The 22,056-nt window shown below is 33.3% G+C and overlaps 1 protein-coding gene across 1 annotated transcript; it reads right to left on the reverse strand.

Moving 5' to 3' along the window:
- Positions 1 to 968: 968 nt before the first annotated feature.
- Positions 969 to 15,530, reverse strand: LOC106674143 (monocyte to macrophage differentiation factor). The gene is made up of 6 exons (XM_014406690.2): positions 14,995 to 15,530; positions 14,832 to 14,919; positions 5,174 to 5,331; positions 4,973 to 5,108; positions 1,282 to 1,401; positions 969 to 1,216 (listed from the first exon to the last, which is right to left on the reverse strand). The coding sequence occupies exons 1-6, from the start codon at positions 15,075 to 15,077 to the stop codon at positions 1,043 to 1,045; spliced, it is 759 nt and encodes a 252-aa protein (XP_014262176.1). The 5' UTR covers positions 15,078 to 15,530; the 3' UTR covers positions 969 to 1,042.
- Positions 15,531 to 22,056: the final 6,526 nt, after the last annotated feature.

Below are 22,056 nucleotides of genomic sequence, written 5' to 3' on the forward strand. Positions count from 1 at the left end.
CTATTTAATAATAAATAATTGATGTTTATTTTTTTAATAACAATTTTTTGTCAGTTTCTCAATTTTTTGTTTTGGATTTTAAGCATTTTGCAATGAATTTTTTTTCATATTGCAAAATTTTATAAATTTTCTGTTTAATTTTTGTAGAAAAAAAATTGTCAGAGTAAGCAATCTCCTAGGGTGGTCAAACATTCTTCTTAATTATAAACCTCTAATTACTCATAATTCATCAAAATACATTTCTCCTATATGTCAATTTCTTAGTATTATAAATAGACTCATGTGACTACTTTATAAGACATGGGTACTGTATATGTAAATACGATTAAATTTATCACAAACACCGAATAACAACATTAAAAGTTAACATCGAACTATTAACACAATTCTTATTGCAGTAATTTATCAGAACGAGTTTTTTTTAAGTACACTAAAGGGGATAAAGATATTCATAGTTCTGAAAGTAAAGAAAAACAAAATATTGTCATTTAAGGCTTATTCTATATGGATAATTTGAACATATATCGATTGGAGACAATTAGCATTTGATCACAGATAAATAATTTACTTGCTCGTCTTGTAATACTTTTAAACAATATGGCATAGTTTATTGTATACCATATGAGAATACTACACGCAGAGGAATAAAATTTTTGGTTTTAAAAAGACAGAAGCCGCAAATTTAACAAATATCAAAAGAATTCATTTGGCTTAAAGAGACTTGTTTTGGCATAAACAAAGAATTTAAAAAAATTCAATATACCGATAATTGCAGAGGGTACTAAAATGGATGGAAGCTCTATAATTTCTACAGTCTAAAAAATTATGAAATAAAAAGTGATACAAATTTTCTTACAGTAATTTGATTAACTATCTTAATTTTACCTAATCTATTAAAAAATAAATATAAAAATATAAAATAAAATGAGCAAAACGGTTACTAAAAAAACAATTAAAAACATAAAAAATGTCATTTAGAAACATGTTAGCTTGTGTTCTATTTTCTATTGGTTTTGTTTTGTCATAAGGGGTGTCTTTTTGTTTAACTGTATAAATGATTGAGAATGGCAAAGTAGTGAATGCCAGCAGCACAGGCAACAAACAGATGCCAGATGGCATGGGCGCATGGTATTTTACCATCAGACTTAAAGAATATTACACCTAGAATATATAGCAAACCTCCTAGTTTCAATGCCTCTTCGCCGGGGCCCATTGCCTGAAAGCATACAACAAAATGAGGCGTTAATTTCAATCAAAACTTAAAAAATGTTGAGGACTTACATTGTAATGCATAACAATGATAGACGGGCCCAATCCCATTAAAACGTAAAAGAATGTCTCGAGTGATTTGTACTTTTCGTGAAAAATTTGTTGATAGGTGATTCCTAAAAATGCAAGCACCTGAAACAAATCAATTAAAAAATATACATTGAGCTAGCACATATGTATATATGCATAAATCTGACAGTATCAAAACATGACATGGTTAGGAGAAAAGACAGCCAGTGCTGGAACTTTGTTATTTTGTTGTGATTAGGTTAGGAAGTCACGATGTCATTGCCGTTTTAGACAGCATGGAGGATCGTAAGGATGAGGGTTGAGGAAAAAGCTTGGGCTAGTGGGTCAAATGTGGAGGGATGCTTGGTTTGAAAGGTGATCAGATAGGTTGGTGGTGTAGAAGGGAGTGTTGAGGATGCAGCGGACTCTGTATTGAAAAGATTGGATTCATTGGATGTTGAAGTGCTTTATAAGCAGTATGCTCAGAGTTTCAGTCAAAGTAGGAGACTGAGTTGTACATTTTTTTAAAGTATGAGATATATGCTACCCAAATAAAAACCAAGGTAGCAAACATGGTTAGTTGGAAGGATTAACTTGTTTATATGCACAGGTGGGCAGGTCTGAAATAGTTTAACCACCAATGAGCACCAGTTGGTAATTAGGTTTAGGTTCTTGTATTGGTTCTATTCCTAGTATAAGGTGCGATATAATAAGTGAAGATTTGTGTGTTGAAATGAGTAACAAGTGTCCTAAGATACCTTGTGGAACATCATTAATGATATGATATATGAAAAACTGGAGCTGATTTTCTCTGTAAACCAGCAATCCAAGAAGGACTGGGATAGTAGATGTAAGGGAGGATACTTTTAACTTGAAAAGCAGACCGTGGTGCTGTACTTAGTCAAATGCTTCAGTAATGTCCAGAAATAGAGCTCAGCAATATTGCTTATTTTCTAGAGCTGAGGATATCGACAAAGGGATCTGAAACCAAACTGATGAATTATGGAAATCTGTGTGACAAAAAGAACACTGTTGGAAAACTTTTGTTTATAAAGAAAACCTATGTTAAATGAGATTTTTCTTTAAAAAATTGTTATATAAACTATGACCTGAAATGAACAAAGACGGATACAGCCCAAAATTTGGAGATGGATTACCTTGTTTATGGGCACTAGTAGCCACTAGGCAATTTTGTCTGAGCACAAACGCCAAATCGGCTTTTTGTTTGTAACTTGATCCCCCACAGGAGTGCATTAGTCGGTAATAAAGCTTAAGTGTTCTTGGATTGCTTTTGTCGCTAGAATAAGGTCAGAGTATGTGCAAAGGATAGCAGTGTTGTCAACATATGTGGAGGCCCTGGCAAAAGTCAGCAACACCAATGACCTAACTCTGACATGGGTCCCTGGCAATGAAAAGGTTGACATGTTGGCCAAAGATGGAGCCAACACGGACTCTCTAGGTCCTGAACTCTTCTGTGGCCTAGCATTTAGCCACAAAAGAGAATACATCTCAAAAAAGTCCAAAACCTGGTGGGCAATATCACAGACATGAAGCACGCCAAGGGATTCATAGAAGGGATGTCCACAAAGGATTTACTGGAAGGCAACCCCACTGAACCAGGATCCTGGTTGGACTCCTGAGAGGACATTGCCACTTAAGAAAGAACATCCAATGGAGTACAGATAGAAGAAACACTGTGCAGATACTCCAGGAAGAGGAGATCGCATTTTATGTTTTTGTGAACGTCTATGTAGATGCAGATTCTTGCAACTAGAACAGGAAAGTCAAAGCAAGATCCTACACTAAGGAGCTGCTGACAAGGCTATGGAGGTTGATTAACAACTTGAAGCTAGCCAGTTAGGTGTAAAAAACAGGGGAGTACAATAGATTTATTCAGGTTGGGGTGCAGAAGGCCTTGTAGTCGCCTCTTTTATCCCTATCCCCATCCCAATGTATGTGGCATGTGTTAGAAGCAGTGAAGATTGTGTAGAAGTCTGGTCTTAGTAGGATACTTCCTTGTGGAACACCATTACCTGCATGATGCTTAAGAAATCATGGCTGGTTATCACTTTAAACCAGTAATCTGAGAGAAACCCACATAATAAATTAAAATTGTAATTTGATGAATTTGTATTTTTCCTTCATATATATAGTGATTATGTATCATTATTTGGCACTAAGGGATTTTTATGTTCATTTAAAATTAAGCAATGGTATTGTGGACTAATTCTTTGTCCAATTTCTGAAAAGTCATTGCATATGTTTTCCTGTTGTTTTGAATTTGTTGAATTTAAAATAAACATACAAGGTGAGGCTAGGACAGTCATGGGGGCCACCAATTTCAACGAAACTTTTTAAATGATACTAGGTCGAAAAATATGAGACACGTGTCCGAGGGTTACGTCCAATAGGCCTCAGGAGTGAAGAAAATTTTTTTTTTTAAGGTGTAAAATGATCACAAATTACGTTCACAATACTGCTACTGCTCCTGGCTCTCTCTCAATTTTAATGAAATTTTAAAGGATGTTAGTACATCGAAAAATATAAATTTATATATGGTATAGCGAAATTAGCTCTAGGAAGCCTGGAGCCAGAAAAAAGTTTAATTGAAATAATTGGTGATCCCACGACCATAGCCTCCACTTGTCAGTGTGAAAGCATTAGTAAAAGAAATACTTTACAAAAAAAAAAAAAAAAAGATTCGATTAGATAATCAATTTTAAGTAGTATATCACCATGTCAGCTTGATTGTTCTTATCAGAAAAAAAATTATCAAACTAAACTCAATAGTATTAATTGTATATGAATAAATAAAGCCCACGGATGGGTATTTTAAATTTTGTTCAATTCTGAACCACAAATACGAAAACTGAATAAATAAAAATTACATAACTTTCGTAGTTGCGATTGTTTAAGTTGTTAAGAATGTCAAATAAAATTCAACACAAGAGCCTCTTATGATTATCACTGTTGATATTATAAAAGAATAATGACTTTGATCGGAACAATAGGGTATCAAAATTATCAAATTGATTGCAACGATAACGGATATCTTTTAAGTGATATATTATATAGAAAAGCTTCAAAAATCCCGGGTTTAAATATTATTAGTTTTACTACTACAAAAATAACTCTTAGATTCAACAATGCCTAACACTTCAATTTTAATATGTAGAATTTGTCCAAAAAAATTTTTTTTTTTATTGTTCTTATCTAATGTAATTTTAATTTATCTTTAAATCCACTCCCTGCCTGGTGTTCATTGACGCCTTTTGATTTTTTTTTTAAATAGTGAAGAGTATTATAAAGTTGAACTTTTCTTCTAGAGATTTTTCATCTGGGCATGATAAAAATTTAGTTTTTCGGTGCATACAATATTTCTCTCTAGTCAAATATATAATACATTAGAAATATAATTGATTTGAATCAAGAACTAGTAGATATTAAATAAAAAACTAAAATAGTGCATCAAAATTCTTGTCAATTGCAATTGAAAGATAATTTTTTCTTTTTAGAAGGCAGCTGGCATAAAAATTGGTTCAAAATATCTTCTTTGTGAGCCAATTAGGACAAATTGAATCATAGGTGGTAGTTACGTCACCACTTGTGCTAATAATTTTATCATAAAAGGCTCACAGCAGGATCAATACTTAAACGCTTGAAACCCGCTGGAACTTTGTTAATGTTCACTCACCCATACAATCCACCACAGATGAGCTGGCACCGTGTCAGTCGGTAGCGGTTGCAAAACTAGCCAGGGAAAGTAGGAGGCTGCTATAAAAACATAGATCATTGCCCTATCACCCCTATGCAAAATCTCCTTCAGGGGTCTTGTAATATAAACAAAATACAATAAATAACATCACAGTATAAATGTAATAAATGTAATATAAACCTGTTGTTCCCGCAATAAAATACAGAATGGAATATCGTTGAAACGGTGAAGCAAAGAAATAGGGAAATTCCGTACACAACTGCTGCCCAGAAGTGAGACCAGCTCGAAGAACGTGCGAGTAGTTCATAGCTTCCATAGGCACTCGGTAGGACCCAAACCTGAAAATTAATTGTAATTATATTTAAGCGAGGCTATCTGATAAATATTATAAGTCAATTGTAAATAGGTTAAATTTCTAGAATAATAACACCTAGAAATAACTTATTCCTGTAATCTGTGTAAGGTAACAGATTTATGTAAGCTCAATTCTGTGAATACAAGTTATTTAAGACTTTTCATGCCAAGCTACTTCAGGTTTTGGCAGTTTGGGTCAAATCCAGCCCAAACACATGCAGTTTTTAATGCTAGATACAGTCATATTCTTATTCATTCTTCAATAGATTCTTTCCTTCACTTTACCACTAATCTAATTGAGGGTTTATTGGATGCTCAGTATAATACTATCAGCCCTCACACTATTCATTCACGCTAACAAATACATTTAATCACAAAACACAAAATGAGATATCAACCAAGTGTACTATATTCAATAAAACAGTCCTGTTCTTTTCAAAAATTGGAACAGGGGATTCAAATATTCAAAATTCTCATATCAGGTGGCATTACTACACACTCTCTATATAGAGCCAAGTAATGACACCTTTCAATTAAGTGGGACACATCGAGCAAATTTTCTCGTTCTCAAACACGTGCTTTGGGCAAAAAGTAAAGGTCAATGTGTCTTGCCTCGCATGGCCTATTTTCAATCAGGTGAGGATGATACCTCTTCTACGATTCAGATCTGATGATATTTTATTTTAGTATTTTTAGTTGTGTTTTTTTATTGCATTTTTAGCATCACAGTGGTGACGTCCAAAGGTAGCTGTACCTTTTTCATTCTGTTCAAGGACAGGCTGAATCTTCAAACACTCTTCAGCAGGCCAGTGGCCGAGTGGTTAGGGTGTCTGATTCTTATTTGCCAAGCTAGTGGTTCTGGGTTTGAATCCCCCCCCCCAGCAAAGCCTGTAGTATTTAATGTTTATAGTATGAAAAATTTATGTGGTTTGACCCCTTGTGCACAATACCCAAAGGGTTTTTGGATGTTAGTCCTCCCATAGGACAGGAATTATTTGACTTTACTTTTTATTTTATAAGCTTGTACTCATTATATTGATGGGCAGGAAGTAAATCATCGTCTTTTCCACAATAGGTAATTATTATGTCAGACGCATTTTGGTCTAATATAAACCATCTTCAGTGATGTTCGTTAATTAAAGTAGTTTGACAGTTTGTAAACTTATAACTATGTAAAAAACCAACAAACTACTTTAATTAACAATAGTCATTGAAACGCGTCTGACAAAATGTTTATTGTGGAAAAGACAATTAAGTTCATACCCATCAACTTATTATGGATGGAAACTGATCCACAAAATCAGGATGGAAACTATCAAAAAATTAAAAGAAGCTTGGTTCATTATCTACATTTTAAAAATATCATGTTTTGGTTTTGCAATATTGGATAACTTTTTCTTATGATATAATTTCAATGAGCTGTTAAAATTAAACTAAAAGAAAATTTTAGAAACATTATTACGAGGGCTGGAAGGTTGTCAGCTCCTTCTAAAGATCATGATTGAGAAAATAACACAGACCAACCACTAAAGAACTGACAGGTCTGACAAGCAAAACAGTCGGACAATGATAGAATTACAAGAAAAATATTATTTCTCATTATGACATTTAATATAAATGAATCAATAATCAATAAGCTAATAAAAAAAAGGTTCATTTAGATTATTTTGGATCTATGTAAATGAATTTTGAAAAGATGTAGTACAATTTGTGTTATATACCTCGATAAAACATCGATCGACTTAATAGCTTAATATCCTTGTTTATAATCTTCTGGAGAGAAGAATAAAGCTAGAAATACTCCAACTAAAAAACATGCAAAACACGCAACCCCAAGCCAAGGTAGGGCTTTTTTGGAAAAATAAGAGAGATGTGTAGGTTTTAGTAAAAACATTTGTTTCAACAATAACTGTGTTAAGAATTTATCAGTTAGTTTGAGCTTTATCAACAGGATAGTGCCTATGTTTACATAGATCAGCAAGCTAGCGCAATTTCAGTCACAACTGCATGAACATTGCAATTTGATCCAGCCGTTACCCAATAGACTTAGTCAAAAGTCCATAATTGAGTTGGCAACTTGGATCGATAAAAGTTCAATAATTTTAAAGATTCTCCCCCAAGCTTGGAACCGTTTAAGAAATTTCTTTTAAAACAAAGAAAAATCCGGTCAACTGAATTCTTACACTAGCGCCCGTCTTATAAAATAGAAACAAACAAAGTGCAGTTGTGTATGCATTTTAAATTAGGCAAGTTTAAACAAGCTTGGAAGAATTTCGAAACAGTACTGTTGGCAGGAATGTAGTTTTTTTATTTTTACACAAAGAACAATTTATATTATATATGTATATATATTGTATCTATATATAAAGGTATTATCTAACATTATGAATATGTATATGAACTTTTATTTATTGTGTATTTTAATTTCTAGAAGGTATTAACTATTCTTTTAGAAGTGAGAAAGGAAGGATAAAAAGGTATAACTGGCTTGGTAATCAATTTAATCTATTTGTTCATGTCCGTGAAACCATAAAACTGTACGTGGAAAAGAGGCTCAAATCAATTCTATTAACTAGTGATAAAATTTTCAAGACTGTTTCATAACATCACGCATTGCGTAAAAATATAATGAAGATCTGATGAAACGAAAATACTTTTTTTTAACACAGATGATTTATTGAAACCAAACGCTTTCAACAATGGTATAATAATAGAAGATAATAATTGTCGTATGTGTAGTTCTAGTTCTAATTTGAACTAGGCCTTGAAAGCTAAATATCGCACCTCCTATTTTGGCAAATATTCACATATTTTCCCAAAAGGCATCTTTGAAGTAGAAGATAATCAAAAGATCTTGTAATACGAAACAAAACGCTGATGAAAACTTATAAAAATCTACATTGTATCCCAATCAAATTTGTAGTACCTAATTATATTTTATCAAAGTTAATCCATCTGTCAGTTCAGTTTAAAATCAGAGCCATAATTTTCCCCATGAAGTGTGATTCTAAAAGAAACATTCTGACAGGTTTTTTAAACATAATTTTTAATATTATTTTTATCTTTCACTTTTAAGACAAATTGACTTCTTTCTGAAAAAAGCATTGAAGTATGTTTTATCTTCTCCCATAGACCTTGGAGTTTATATTCAAATGTGTCATAACAAATGGGCCAATGTATAGATTTTGAATTCATATAATTACCATACCAAATTGGGCAAGACGATTTTTTAAAATTTACAATTCTTAAAAGGCAAATTGATGTAAATTGAAAAATTCAACCTGAAAACCTAATCTAAATTGACTTGAATTACGTTAATTAATTGAATTAACACACTTAGAAGTTAACATCTTAAAATATACGATTAATAAAGCTGAAAATATTAAGCCGTTAATAATGAGTTTTGCTGTTCTTATCTGTTTATTATCTTTGTTACTATTTTAATCTTTCCGTTTTCATGAATGTTGAATTACTCTTTTATAACTAATAACTCTGGTAATAAACACACAAGTGCTGTCATTTAATAATCAATCGATCATACTAATTATTTCGCAAACCACAAGTGTGTGCTTGTACATACACGTGTAAAGATTTTTTATTTTTATTTGTTAATATTAACTTTATAATAAATTAATAAAAACCTTTTTTAAATTTTAAATATAGATAATAGAACGAGTTTATTTGATTAAATCGAGGTTTTGAAAATTATAAATTCAGTAATTATAAAATTAAGTGTGATCAATTTGTATAATTCAAAAGGCTGAAGATAAGATTTTTACTTTATTAAAATTCTGTGAATATTTGAATTGACATAATTTTCAAATGATAGAAAATTTAACAGAGTGGATGTTATTTGTTGAAATGTTACAACACTGCTGAAAAAACATTCAGCCTGACTTCTACACAATTTCAAAAAAACTTTCACTTTATTTTGTTCTGTCCTAATGAACTTATTCAACAAGATAACAGATATTTATCCAAATTGTATTTTTAGACATATCTGTCCTATTATTTTGATATTCAAAAATATAAATAAAGGAGAATTTACAATTTACAATATTTATCCTTTCTTCCTCTACTTAAATAATAAAAACTGCTATTTTAATTTTATTTAAAACAAAACGAGGAAGAAGATTATTTCAAAATACATATTTGTTTAAAATTAAATTTCATAAACAAAAGATAAACATTGCTGTTAACGGCTGTGTCAAGATCTGTAGACTAGATTATATAATTACATCCCGTAAACATGAACACAAACACATGCACGGTCACATGTAGCATGCAAAAGTAAATTAATATTGCAAATAGTAATAATTTGATGATCCTGGTCTGATTATCCTTGATGGGTTGGTCTGTGGCTTCTCGCCATCTTCAGTGTGGGGTGTATTGGTGCTATAGGTAGACTAATTTTATCGGTATTTCTATAGTTCTATAGTATAATTGCATCTATATGACAACTGATTTATAGAAAACATTATTTATTGGCTCAATTATTAGCCAGAGGTAAAGAAATTACTAAGGCCAGGACATCCCCAACTAAAAACAAAGAAAGAAAAACAAGTAAAAAATGTGACTCATATAAAAAGAGTCAACCTTTACCCTATTAAGGATAGGCCATGAGGTCGTCACACGAACACTTACTTTTGGGCCAAAGCGTATGCAGGATGCCATTCCTTGACTCCATATAGAGAGCGTGTAGTAATGCCACCCAATATGATAATTCTGCTTGAGCATGGGGCCTCGTTCTGATTTTTGGAGGAATATAACTATATAACACTAATAGTTTTGTGTCTTTAGCGTGTTGAGAGTGAATGTATTTATTAGCACGAATGTGGGCTGCTCGGCAGCTGGAGATAAGAGGTCTGTCCCCGGATCGCCAACACCCAAGGTGGGTGATTCCCAAGGCCAGTCATTAATTTATAGAAAATTACAAAGGCTGAAAAACTGGACTGTGAGAAGTGATAGGCTCAACTCTACACATGTATATATATATATATGTACCTGTGTGTGCATATTTGAGCTTATATTAATCAATAATCAGTAATTATCAGTAAAAAAAATTCTTCAACACTTTCACAAAAAGAGAAAGATAAAATAGAGGGCAGAGATATCAGAGATACGAATGGTGAGAAATCGCATTAACAAATGCTTTCACCTTTTAAAAACCTTTATTGTTTTGATTTTTTATTATAACAATAATTTTTTTTAAATAAAATTAGAGTCAGGACTAAGTTGTCGATAATTTTTTTGAAAACCCAAGTCAGGATTCCTTCCACAGAAATTAAATAAATTTGTTATACCCGCGGAAACTACTGTTTGCTAACAAAGTTATCTCAAAAAGAAAACAATTTATAAGATTAGAATAAGAAGATAATACGCTGATAAGTATGGCACCAAAACACTGATTGCAAAATGATTTCACCTTTAACCTTTTTTTGAGTTTTTATTAAGATTAGAATTCCTTTTCAGAATCAGAGTTGAATTACATTTTAAATCTTTTTTATAGGTTCCTACTTATTTATTATTTTGCCAAATAAAAATTATTATGTTTAATGTAATATTAATAATGTATTAATATTATAATATATGTATTATTATGTGTAATACATAAATTATAATAATGATTTTTTATTGGTAAGAATTTTTGAACAATAGGGTCTGGATTGGTTCTATTTCGTTTTTGCCAAATAAAGTTTAATCATGTGATTTCCTCCTGTGGCTTGTGGGTTGATGAACCTATAATGTGATCCTTACTGATCATCTTCTTGGTTTAATTTCCTCATTGGGTTGGTCTGCATTTTGCATTTGAAATCTCACAATATAGAAATAATTAAAGTTAAAATTTCTCGTGTAGAAATGTGTGGTGATTAGTGACCGTTAATCGATAATCGGTCTGGACCGCATCTCACGATTTCTGAATAATTAGTTAAAATTTCTTTACAATATAAATTTATTTTGTATGCGACATGCATCGAAGTGCAGTTGTATGTGCGTTTTAAATTTGGCATTTGCCTTGAATTGAGACCAGCTCAGAAAAATTTAGAAATAGTACTGTTGGCACACAGGAGTGCAGTTTTTTATTTATACAATAATGAATAATTTTGTACATAAAAAATGTATGTTTAGTATGAATATTTATTCCTCAATTTTATTGTATATTTTAATCACTAGAAGGTATTATCTGTTCTTTTTGAAGTGAGAAAATAAGGGGAAGGGAAAAAAATGTATAACTTGTATAAAAATCAAATTAATCTATTTGTCCATGTTCCAAATTGTAAAAGTGTACAAAGAAAAGAGGCTAAGTTCACTCTATTAATGAGTGGTAACATTTTCAAGATCGTAATTATAAAACATTTATAAACAAAAATTTCACATACTGCGATATGCTTTTTTTTGTACAAATTTTATTGTAAAAAATTGTCAATTTGATCTATTTCCATTTGTTAATACTAGGAATTCAAAATACATATTCACTCATGCATGTGCATGCAAGCACACATGTGCTTCATACCAGAGAATCGCTTGATATTTAGTTGGAAATGGATTCGAATGTTATGGATTTTTTTTTTTAAGAACTACTGTTTTTCTAAGATTCCATTTTTGTTGACTGTTAGTCGAGTGGGTCAGGGAAGAAAAGAGATCAATTTTTAATAAAAATATATTTGCCATTATATTATCTAATGTTTTGGCTCTCTCGGAGCCATCTTCAGGGGTATATCTACAAAATACATGCAGGTTCAAGTGAAAGTACAAACATTAACAAACTAGGAAATTTTTATATAAAAAACAAACCTCATCTTTTAAAAAATAGCTTTAAAGACTAATCTAATTTCATAACTGTTTTATCTTATAGTAGTATAAGAAACATTGAGAGTTATAATAGTAAATATATTAAAAAACTAATCTCTTTTCTTCTCTGGCCGACTCCTTGACTAATAATCAACAACTTATCAATGTTTTTAAACTGTGACATTGAATCTTATTGAGTTTCTTTTGTAAAATAATTAAGAAGAAACCTCTTATGTTTATTGTAATAGAACAAACCAAAAATGTCTATTCCTATTTATTTATTATTTCATAAAATAAAGATTATGTTTAAATGTATGGCTGGTCCATTTTTATATTTTTGTATCAGGATTTTAAGTAGGTTGTCTGTTTACTTTATTATGGTATGGTAGTACTAGAAATAAATCTGTTATACATATTCACTCATGTGCCTGAACAGCAAACTGAATCTCTTTATATTTGGTTAAAAATTGATCAAAACGTTATGGATTTTTTTTTCTTTTAAAGAAAACTGTATTCGATGTTTTAAACCAGTGACATTGTACATACATTTTCTGTGACTATTCTTATTTTTTTAAATTACATTCATAGAACGATGTTCTTTGGAAAGATTACATCCTGCTTTACCAAAATAAAATAAATAAATAAAAAGTTGTTTAATTTTTCCCTTATCAGATCTATTCTCTTGAAGAAATTGTTTCCATTCCAAAAATACCTACTCTCGTTTTTTCCAGTTTCAGTGACCTGACAATTTTTTGTACTCTGAAGGTTTTGAGGCCCTTAAAAAAGAGATTTTTTTTTTGAGGAAGGGAGATTGAAAGAGTTATAGTGCAATAACACATCTAATATGTAATCAAGAAAAAACTATCGTAAAGGAAAAAGTTCAAAATCAAACCAAAATTACACAATATTTTAAAACATAAATTTTTTCATACATACAAAATGTTTACACACTTGGTTAAAATAATTTTATATTCATTTTTTTAATGTTTCAAAATGTGCATATATTTATTTTTAAATACATAATAAATATATTTATATGCACATATTATGGCAATATTGATTATGGAGTGAATTTTGTTCTTAAAATCTACTGTTTTGTTACCCACCCCTCCACCAAGGACAATTCTTCAGTTGCCTTAACTGATTAAAAAATATATATATCCTCTTACATATGTACACTGTATAAAAATATGCCAAAAAGATCTATTCCTTCTTATTTATTAATTTTTGATATAAAAAATTGGCATAATGTGTGGTTGATCGATTTATATCACAATTGTAAGTTGGTTTTAAATCAATTCTTATCTTTTTATATATAGATTTTTGTTTTTGTTTTTAAATAAGTTAAAAGAAATCTCTCTAATATATGCGTACTGCATTACAATATGCCAATAAGATCTATGCATACTTATTCATTATAATCTGATATAATAACAATTTGATTTAATGTACGTTTGACATGTTGATAAATTTAAATCAGGATTTTAAGTAGGTTTTCAATTCTTATTGTTTATTTCGTAAAATAGTTGAGAAGAAACTTCTCAAGTGGGAATTGTAATAGAACCAACCAAAAATATTTATTCATATTTATTATTATTTCATATAATAACAATTTAGTTTATATGCCTGGTTGATCAATTTATTATTTTTACATCAGAATTTCAAGTAGATTTTCAATTTTTATTGAGTTTCTTTTGGATAATAGTTGAAAAGAAACTTCACATGTGAGGATTGTAACAGAAACAACCAAAAATATCTATTCTTACTTATTTATTATTATTTCATATAATAACAATTTAGTTTATATGCCTGGTTGATCAATTTATTATTTTTACATCTGGATTTGAAGTAGATTTTCAATTTTTATTGTTTATTTTGGATAATATGTAGTTGAGAAGAAACTTCACATGTGAGGATTGTAACAGAAACAACCAAAAAATATATTCTTACTTATTTATTATTATTTCATAAAATAACAATTTTGTTTATGACTGGTTGATCAATTTATTATTTTTACATCAGGATTTGAAGTAGACTTTCACTTCTTATTTAGTTTCTTTTGTAAGATCATTAAGAAGATGAGAGACTCTCACGCCGCGGTCGTGGGTTCGATTCCCACCGTTGCCCCTGGCCCTTTTTTCCCAATAACCCCCCAAATTTGAACACACATATACGAATTTGTCACATGGCTAATATGCATAGTTCATAACGCCAAAAAAAAAAAACAAGTTAGAAATGTTAATGACAGTTTACGCACTTTCGGATGCTGGATTATGTGGGAGAAGGCCTGNAGAATCCGCTTATGTGTGTACTGTATTAAAATATGCCAAAAAGATCTGTTCTCATTTATTTATTATTATTTGATATAATAACAATTTTGTTTAATGTATGGTTTGTCAATTTATATCAGAATTTTATAGGTTTTTAATTAATTTATTAAATTTTAATTACTACAGATAGATGATTTAATTTTCTTAAAGAACAATGCATTCAATGTTTAACGTGGGGTTTCTTTTTAAGATTAAAGATTTTTTTTTTCATGTGAGTATGATCTTGATAAAAACAAATATACATTTGAACAAGTGTTGTTTCAGATATAAAATTTTTAGAATGAAAGATGTCCATGCAAGAAATGTCTTGTGCATGTATATGCAGTTATACATTCAAACCGATAAATTTAGAGCGTACTTACTCCATGAGTTATGACATTTGCTATATGTTCAACAGTTGTAGGTACGTAAGCCTTGTCCGAGGTTGCCCTCTCATTCATCCAGTTGATTCTGCGAAAGATGAAGTTGTTAAATTTAGCAAGGTTGTCGGTTTTTGTAATGTGACGATAAGTTGTCAGTACTTACGACTTGAGGTTTTGCAGGGATGTGTTGTGAAGGGGGCTGAAGAGTGATGTGTACTTTCCGAGTGCCATCCTTAGAGTTGACATGTTGACGGTGTCATGCCTGGGGGCCGTCGCTCTTCCGTCCTGAGTGTGTGCGCGCGTTTGTGTGTGTGTGTGAGTGTGTGACTGTGACCGCGAATCCGTGACCGGCCGGGCTCGGCTCCCTCTTTCGACTGGCGAGTGGGGACTGGTGTCTGTTCTGGCCGCCGTCGCACGATTACTCCATCGGCCGAGAAGAGGGAGACTAGAAGAGTCGCGTCGTGAGATTCGCCCGATTGATGCCCCCGGCTCCTTTCATCCTCATCTTCCGCCCTCTTCTTCCGAGTCTAGTTTTGCACACTTTGCAAAGCCCGACGCCTCTCGGTTGTATTTGTGAGTCTGTCTGTCTGTATGTGTGGAATTTTGGAAAACTTTCGAATTTGGAAGCACTGAGTTTGTCGGGACGTTCTTCGGACCGGAGGCCGGGAGTGATTTGAGGTCTTGTGTCTGAAAAGTTACAGAACAGAGAGGAGCCTCTCACCTGTGGGGGTAAACGACATCCATGCGCATTCCGGCCTTTTTACCTGCGAGTATTAATAGTTACTATGAAAATTAAATAAATATTCCAACAAAACCCTTTCCCGGTATAAGAAACAACAATCCTTTAAATTTTATATCGTTTAAAAAACATTCCTGTTAAATAATTTTCCAACAAACAATATTATATTTCCACCGAAATACATACTAGTTTTATAGATTTTTAATTAATTGCACCAATTATTCCTTCTCTGGTGTAATAAACAGTATTTATAACTTGGAAGAAACCTGTGATATTTTTTTACAGCTTATTCTCCGGCCAAGTTATGATGTTTAATCTAACGGTAACCAACTTTCTCTTTTCTTCTATCCTTTCTTATATATTTTATATCCTTATATCCTCCCTGTACATCAGGGCCTCGTAAATTTTGGATAAAATAACACAAATAACAATCAAAAATACACAGAAACAAGTTAAAAACATGATAGTCTGGTTAGGATTCACACTTCTCCATAGTGCTCGATATTCCTCGGGGTGATTGTGAATAAACCCATCCATTCGTGCTAATAAATTCCAAGCACACATCACAATTCATTCACACTACCCCAGAGTACTCGATATCTTCGAGGTAATTGGGGATCAAGATCAAGGCATCACTGGGCAGTACCACCATGGGGGAGTGCAAGGCAGATCGACGATCGCAATTGATGAGCTAAATACACGAGTAGCTTCAAATATGTCGCAGTGTTTATTTTGACATCAGCAAGGCGCTCGATCGGGTATGAAATCATGCCTTCAGAATTAAAAACTTCCAGGATACATTATCCGCCTGATGGGGAGTTACCTGAGTGATAAAAAGACTCTAGTGTAAGGTGGTAAAATGGGTGAGAGGCGGGTCGAAATGGGAGCCCCCCCCCAAGGATTTGTCCTGGGCCCCCTACTATGGTCCCTCACCTTCGAAGGGCTGCTGCGGAGGTTGAGTGAAAGAGGCTTCATGTCTATTGCATATGTAGTCTACTTGGCTGTGATCATCGAGGGCAACATAAAAGAAAACTGGAAGAAAGAGAATGCCGGTGCAGTGGTTTGCTGACTGAAAACGGCCTTGCTCATGCTCAAAGGTAAATTGAGTATGAAGTTTGTATCCAGGGAAGGTCTGTACAAGTTCGAGTACCTCGTTTGTGAGAGGAAGGTACGTCGGCTTCCAAAACTACGTTGAGAGCCTCAGGGACAAAGTATTCTACCATGCAATCCGGGGAGTCTCGTACCGACAAAAAATTAATAGCCTCAGCAATAAGCTTGTCGGTACTTACGTATGCTCGTCCGGTTTGGGCAGCGCACGTTGACAAAACGCGAGCTCAAATATTACTACAGACTCAGAGGAAAACCTGGCTGAAAATAAAAAGAGCCTACAGAAACGTTACACGCTGGTGAGCTGCCCGTGGATATCCTTGAGCAACAAAGGTGTTCCATCTGGCACCTAAAGAGAGAGGTGCCCCTGCAGATACCAGCCACGAATATAAGGGAAATTTAAGAGTGGGAAATGAGTGAGAGGCAACGAAGGTGGAGCGCCAGTTACACCTTTGCCATCCTGCCGTAGTATCGCAAAGACGGAAGCTAAAACACCTGCAGCCGTGGCACTACCTGCCAAGTGGCGACTTCGCAAGCAAGTTAAATAGCTTCAATTTATCTGAGTCACCTCTGTGTGCAATGCGGTGAAGAAGAGACGGCGATCTACATCATTACGCGATACTTTTTTTTACCGTTGCAGCCACCGACGCCCCCGTAGCTGAGATTAAGAGACTGGAAGGGTGGGGAGTCAAATTAAACATGTATGACCGATTAAAAAATCAGCAGATGGAGTCATATGTCGTTCCGAGATAATCAGCTGCGTTGAAATGCTTGCATGCGATATGCTAAGGGTATCTGTGATTCTCTGTCTCATGTTCTCGAGTGTGTGTTATAAGAGACAAAAGCTTGAGTTTGGTCATCATCAGATATCAATGGTCGAAGGGAAGACTAGAGGGCTTTGCGCCTTCTAAATCAGAATTTACACATCTAAATCGAGCAAATCACTTTCTTCTAAAGCGTCATCTTGACTAGCATCCCTAACCATTCCAATTAAACTCTCAACAAGACAGACAAGAATGACACATCTACACGGAAAACAAACACTTTGAGCCCTGAAGATGATCTCAATAAGATCGAAACGTGGCACGATAAAGAAAATGTTTTTTTAAACCTACATCACACCAGACCGCATCTCACGACCTCCAAATAATCATTCCAATTAAAGTTGATTTCAAGCCTATAAATCGGTCAATTAAATCTATAAATGGACTAAAATATTTCCATTTGGGAGACCGCGATGATCGAGTGGTTATGTCGTCCTCTAGCTGGGTTCGAATCCTGGCTACCTCTTGAAATTTTATTTGATTTAGAAAGAGTTAAGCAAAATTATTTTGACCTGTTATCCGGGAATTGGACGTTAATCCGTCCTATATGATTTTACTACTTACTTAAGCTTGGTTCTCATGGATACATTTTTGAAATCATCATATACTACCACACCACATATTTTACTTTAATTTATATTGTCTTGCATCAGAATTTGGAATATCATCTACAATTCTGTTATTCTTTAAAACAAAAAGGAAAAAAAGTTTAATTGGCAAAACCCGACCAAAAAAAGATCGTTGTATTTCGGGACTCTATTCAAAGGTTTGTAAGCTATTTGCTATTTTTAATGTTGTTTCAAGGTTTAAGTGGCATCTGTCAAATCGTCATCGATACATTGGAATAATCAGATATGCTTGAGATTTGAAGTTTGGGATGTTCATCAATTGCTTATTCGTTAGGAGGTTTAATTAATAACTTAAACGCCAATTGTTCACTTATACCAAGTCTACTTTTAGCTGTTGAAGCCTTGAAATTGCTTAAGCAAGGGAACGTCGCTATAAATACGTGGATTGTCAAAAGTGTAATCAAATAAAAAAAAAAAATAAAAAAAGGAGATGAGGTCTGTGAATGTGAAGAAAAAAAATGTGAAGAAACTGTATCTTGATAATCTCTAAAGTACATAATAACTTACAAAATAAATCAGTCAAATCACTGATCAAAATGTCGAACGCGTCTGACAGCAAAGCAACGAAGACCAGGATGGTCGGAAACCCCCAAGCGATTTTTATTTTAACAGGGGTTTTGTTTAAATTGATTTATGCATGTAAAATAATAAATAGAATTATATGTATTAATTGAAGGGTGAAAAATCGTGTTATTACGCGGTCTGAAAGGCGAAAAGCTTGATCGTCGCTGAATCAAAACATAGAAATGTATCTATTTTTTAGTGTACCTCTTTTTTTATTATTTTTTATGTCCATATTTTCATAAATGTCAAATAATGTCCCATATAAAAACTAAAGGATCAGAGTCACGACTTTTAGAATTTTATAAAACCAAAAATTGTAAGACAGTGCAAGGTGAAGGAACTGTAGCTTGACGGTTGCTTTAGTTGGAGAAAAAACACTAAGACCAACCTGTATCTTTTATTTATCCTACGGACACAGGCAATCGAGAGTTTGTTAAGGCGATCAAACCAGCAGAATCGAAATGGCTATTCTCTATCTGAGACAGATAGGTATTCTGACTGAGAAGACACCTCTTCGTAATGGGTATGCTACCAGGTCCCTTTTGCCGCTTCTGCTTAATAAATGAAGAAACGGCAAGGCACTACCAGAGTGTGATAGGTATGCTAGGTCTAGATTTGAAATCTTTGAAGGAGAGGACATCACCAAATCAGATAAAATGGTCCAAAATCTTGGGGTTTGTGAACAAGTCCAAGAGGTTTATGCAGGACAGGTGAGCCGACCAAGTCCCGGACCTTTTAGGGATGGGGTACGAGTCTACCCAGGCATTTAACCCCTCGGGTCTTGGTCACCTACCCTGCATAATACATATGTATATATAAAGACCAACCTGTAACTAAGAGACCAAGTTGAATTGAAAAACGCCAAACTATTAATTTATTAATTTCAACGATTTTATTTATAATAATGATGATCAACACTTGGCAATGTCTCTTTTTTATTGCATCTCTCTTTTACCATTGGCAACCTTAACCTTGCGCAGTGACTACATCGTATTAATTAATTGTTGTTAATAAATTAATTGTCTTTCAGTTGTCTAGTAAAAAAAAAAAAAACAGTACGAGTGGCAGATAAAGAATCGTCGATTGTTAATTGTATAGTCAATTTATACTTGTGGTGAAGTTTTATTGGATTTTAATTTAAATATTAATTATTGGGCATTGTAAAAGTTTGTAGTAATTAATTAATAAGTAAATCGCAATGTGGACTTTTATATTTTTCATTTTATTTTATACATTTAAACTCTAACGGGAAATTTTTATCATATTATAAACAATATATTTTCCTTTATAACAAAAAATACTTTGCCCCTGTATTTTTTTATGCAAGAGCTAACGGCTCCTCGCAATTTGTAGCCCGTTAGAAGTTGTTAAAGTTCATCTGATTCCGGACGAGGTGGGGGCAGCACGTATCTTGACAGCTGTCAGCTGGCTGTCAAGCACAGGAGAAAAAAGCACTACCTGGATAACCGAACGGTTTTATCGACAGCTTGCTTTCCCTTTTTATCATTGTAATTCTTTTAAAAATGTTATCTCTTTTATTTATCTCGGTAGGGGTCAAAGGTGGGATGTTTTCTATCCTCCGGTGGATTACGAATGAACACGTGCTGATAGATTGAATGGATAGAATTAAATGCCCAGTAGTGGCCTTTAGATACCTCCAAGACCATCTGTCCTGTTTGAAAGAATGGTTCAAGAAATGGAGGGTCAGCCTTTATGAAACGAATAGCAACACTTTTGTCATATCACCTCTCATCCAAACAAATTACGACTGCAACTCTACCAACAACCAATGTCGTTCGCTATTTGAGGCTTTAATTCAACAAAAAGACTTATTTTGAAACTTGAAACTACTTTGAAACTTTACTACAAAGACTACTTGATAACAGGTCGAAACACTCTTTACAAAACAAACGCCTCATGTACATAAATACGTATGGAATTGAACTGTGGGGTTCAACCAAGCGTTCCAACTGAGAAAGTGACCAACCACCCTACTTCCTACCTAAACTTACTATCCATACAGACCTGCAAGTTCCATTTGTCCTCCAAACCGCAGGAAGTCGATATAGACGCCTCCATATAACCATCGAAATCCAAAGAAAACAGTCACTTTAGGCCAAAGTCCTTTGAACCATTGCCCAAGCTCCCTACTTCATATATACAACTTTACTTTCCGCAATGACCTAGAGATCCCATTTGTCCTCCTAACCGGAAGAAGTCGATAGGGACGCTTCCATATTTCTGGACTTCCAAAAAAATCAGTCAATCCAGTCCAAAATCCTTCGAACCACTGCCAAAGCTCTCTACTTCCTACCCAACTTTACTATTCATACAGATCTTCAAATCCCATTTGTCCTCGAAACCTCGATACAGAGCCTTCCATAAAACCCTGGACATCAAAAGAATCCAATCACTTCAGTCAAAAAATCCTTCGAAACCATCTCCCTACTTCGTGTCCAACTTTATTATCCACGAAGACCTTCATATCCCATTTATCCTTGAACCACACATGTCGATACAGATGCCTCCATAATACCCTGAACCTTCATCCCAAAACTCCAGCCCGATAACTTTCAACCAGAACCCTTCAATCATCTTAAAACGCCTAAAGCGTGAATGACCGACATTTTTTTGTAGTTTGAGATTATGCCAATATTCAGTGGTTTGTCTGTGTGTTTTTGTCAATTGTGTCCTTCAGAGAAGCTCATGCTACATGCTTGGAACTGCGAGATTACAGAAAATGTTTAAAAAATTGTACAGCATTGAGATGAAGTCTGTAAGGTGAAGAGAAACCGTAGCTTGATCGTCGCTGAATGACCCAGTTGTCAGTGACACAAACAACGGATGAAATCATGGACCAAAGTAGCAATGAACGAAAACAAGATAATACAAAAGGATGATCGGAAACTACAAAACGACATTTATTTATTTAAAAAAATATTAATCACGGCAAAAGTCAAATAAAAACTACAAAAAAATTTAAAAAGGCAAAATATTATTTATGGAAAAGACCGAACTAATTTTTATAAATTTCGATCCGATTGAGTCTATTTTACTATTCTCTTTGTTTACAATTTCAAATAATGTTGCCCAATACCAACTATTGAATGGAATCATGATAATACAAAAATAAGACATAGAAAAAAATTATATCTGATAGTGCGGAATGTTATCAAACTGATCATTCTAATAAATAATTGTTGCTCAAATTTATCACGATTCCGAAACCATTTAAATTCAGCTTCATTTAAAATAATATTAATCGAATGTTCGCATCAGGCTCTGGGGCAACGAATCGTTATGCCAACTTGTTATACATATAAAGGATTTTCTCTTTGACTTAATAGGCCAAGTACGAGTTA

Source organism: Cimex lectularius, unplaced genomic scaffold, assembly GCF_000648675.2.
Source record: "Cimex lectularius strain Harlan isolate CLEC.00 unplaced genomic scaffold, Clec_2.1 scaffold1, whole genome shotgun sequence".
In the NCBI taxonomy this organism is placed as follows: Eukaryota; Metazoa; Arthropoda; class Insecta; order Hemiptera; family Cimicidae; genus Cimex; species Cimex lectularius.

Bases quoted from the DNA above. Each gene is read 5' to 3' on its own strand.
- LOC106674143 (XM_014406690.2), bottom strand. From the start codon at position 15,077: ATGTCAACTCTAAGGATGGCACTCGGAAAGTACACATCACTCTTCAGC. The intron at 5,109-5,173 runs GTTTATATTACA...TTATATTACAAG, and splicing joins TTTTATTGCGGGAACAACAG to ACCCCTGAAGGAGATTTTGC. The intron at 1,217-1,281 runs GTAAGTCCTCAA...GTATGCTTTCAG, and splicing joins TCATTGTTATGCATTACAAT to GCAATGGGCCCCGGCGAAGA.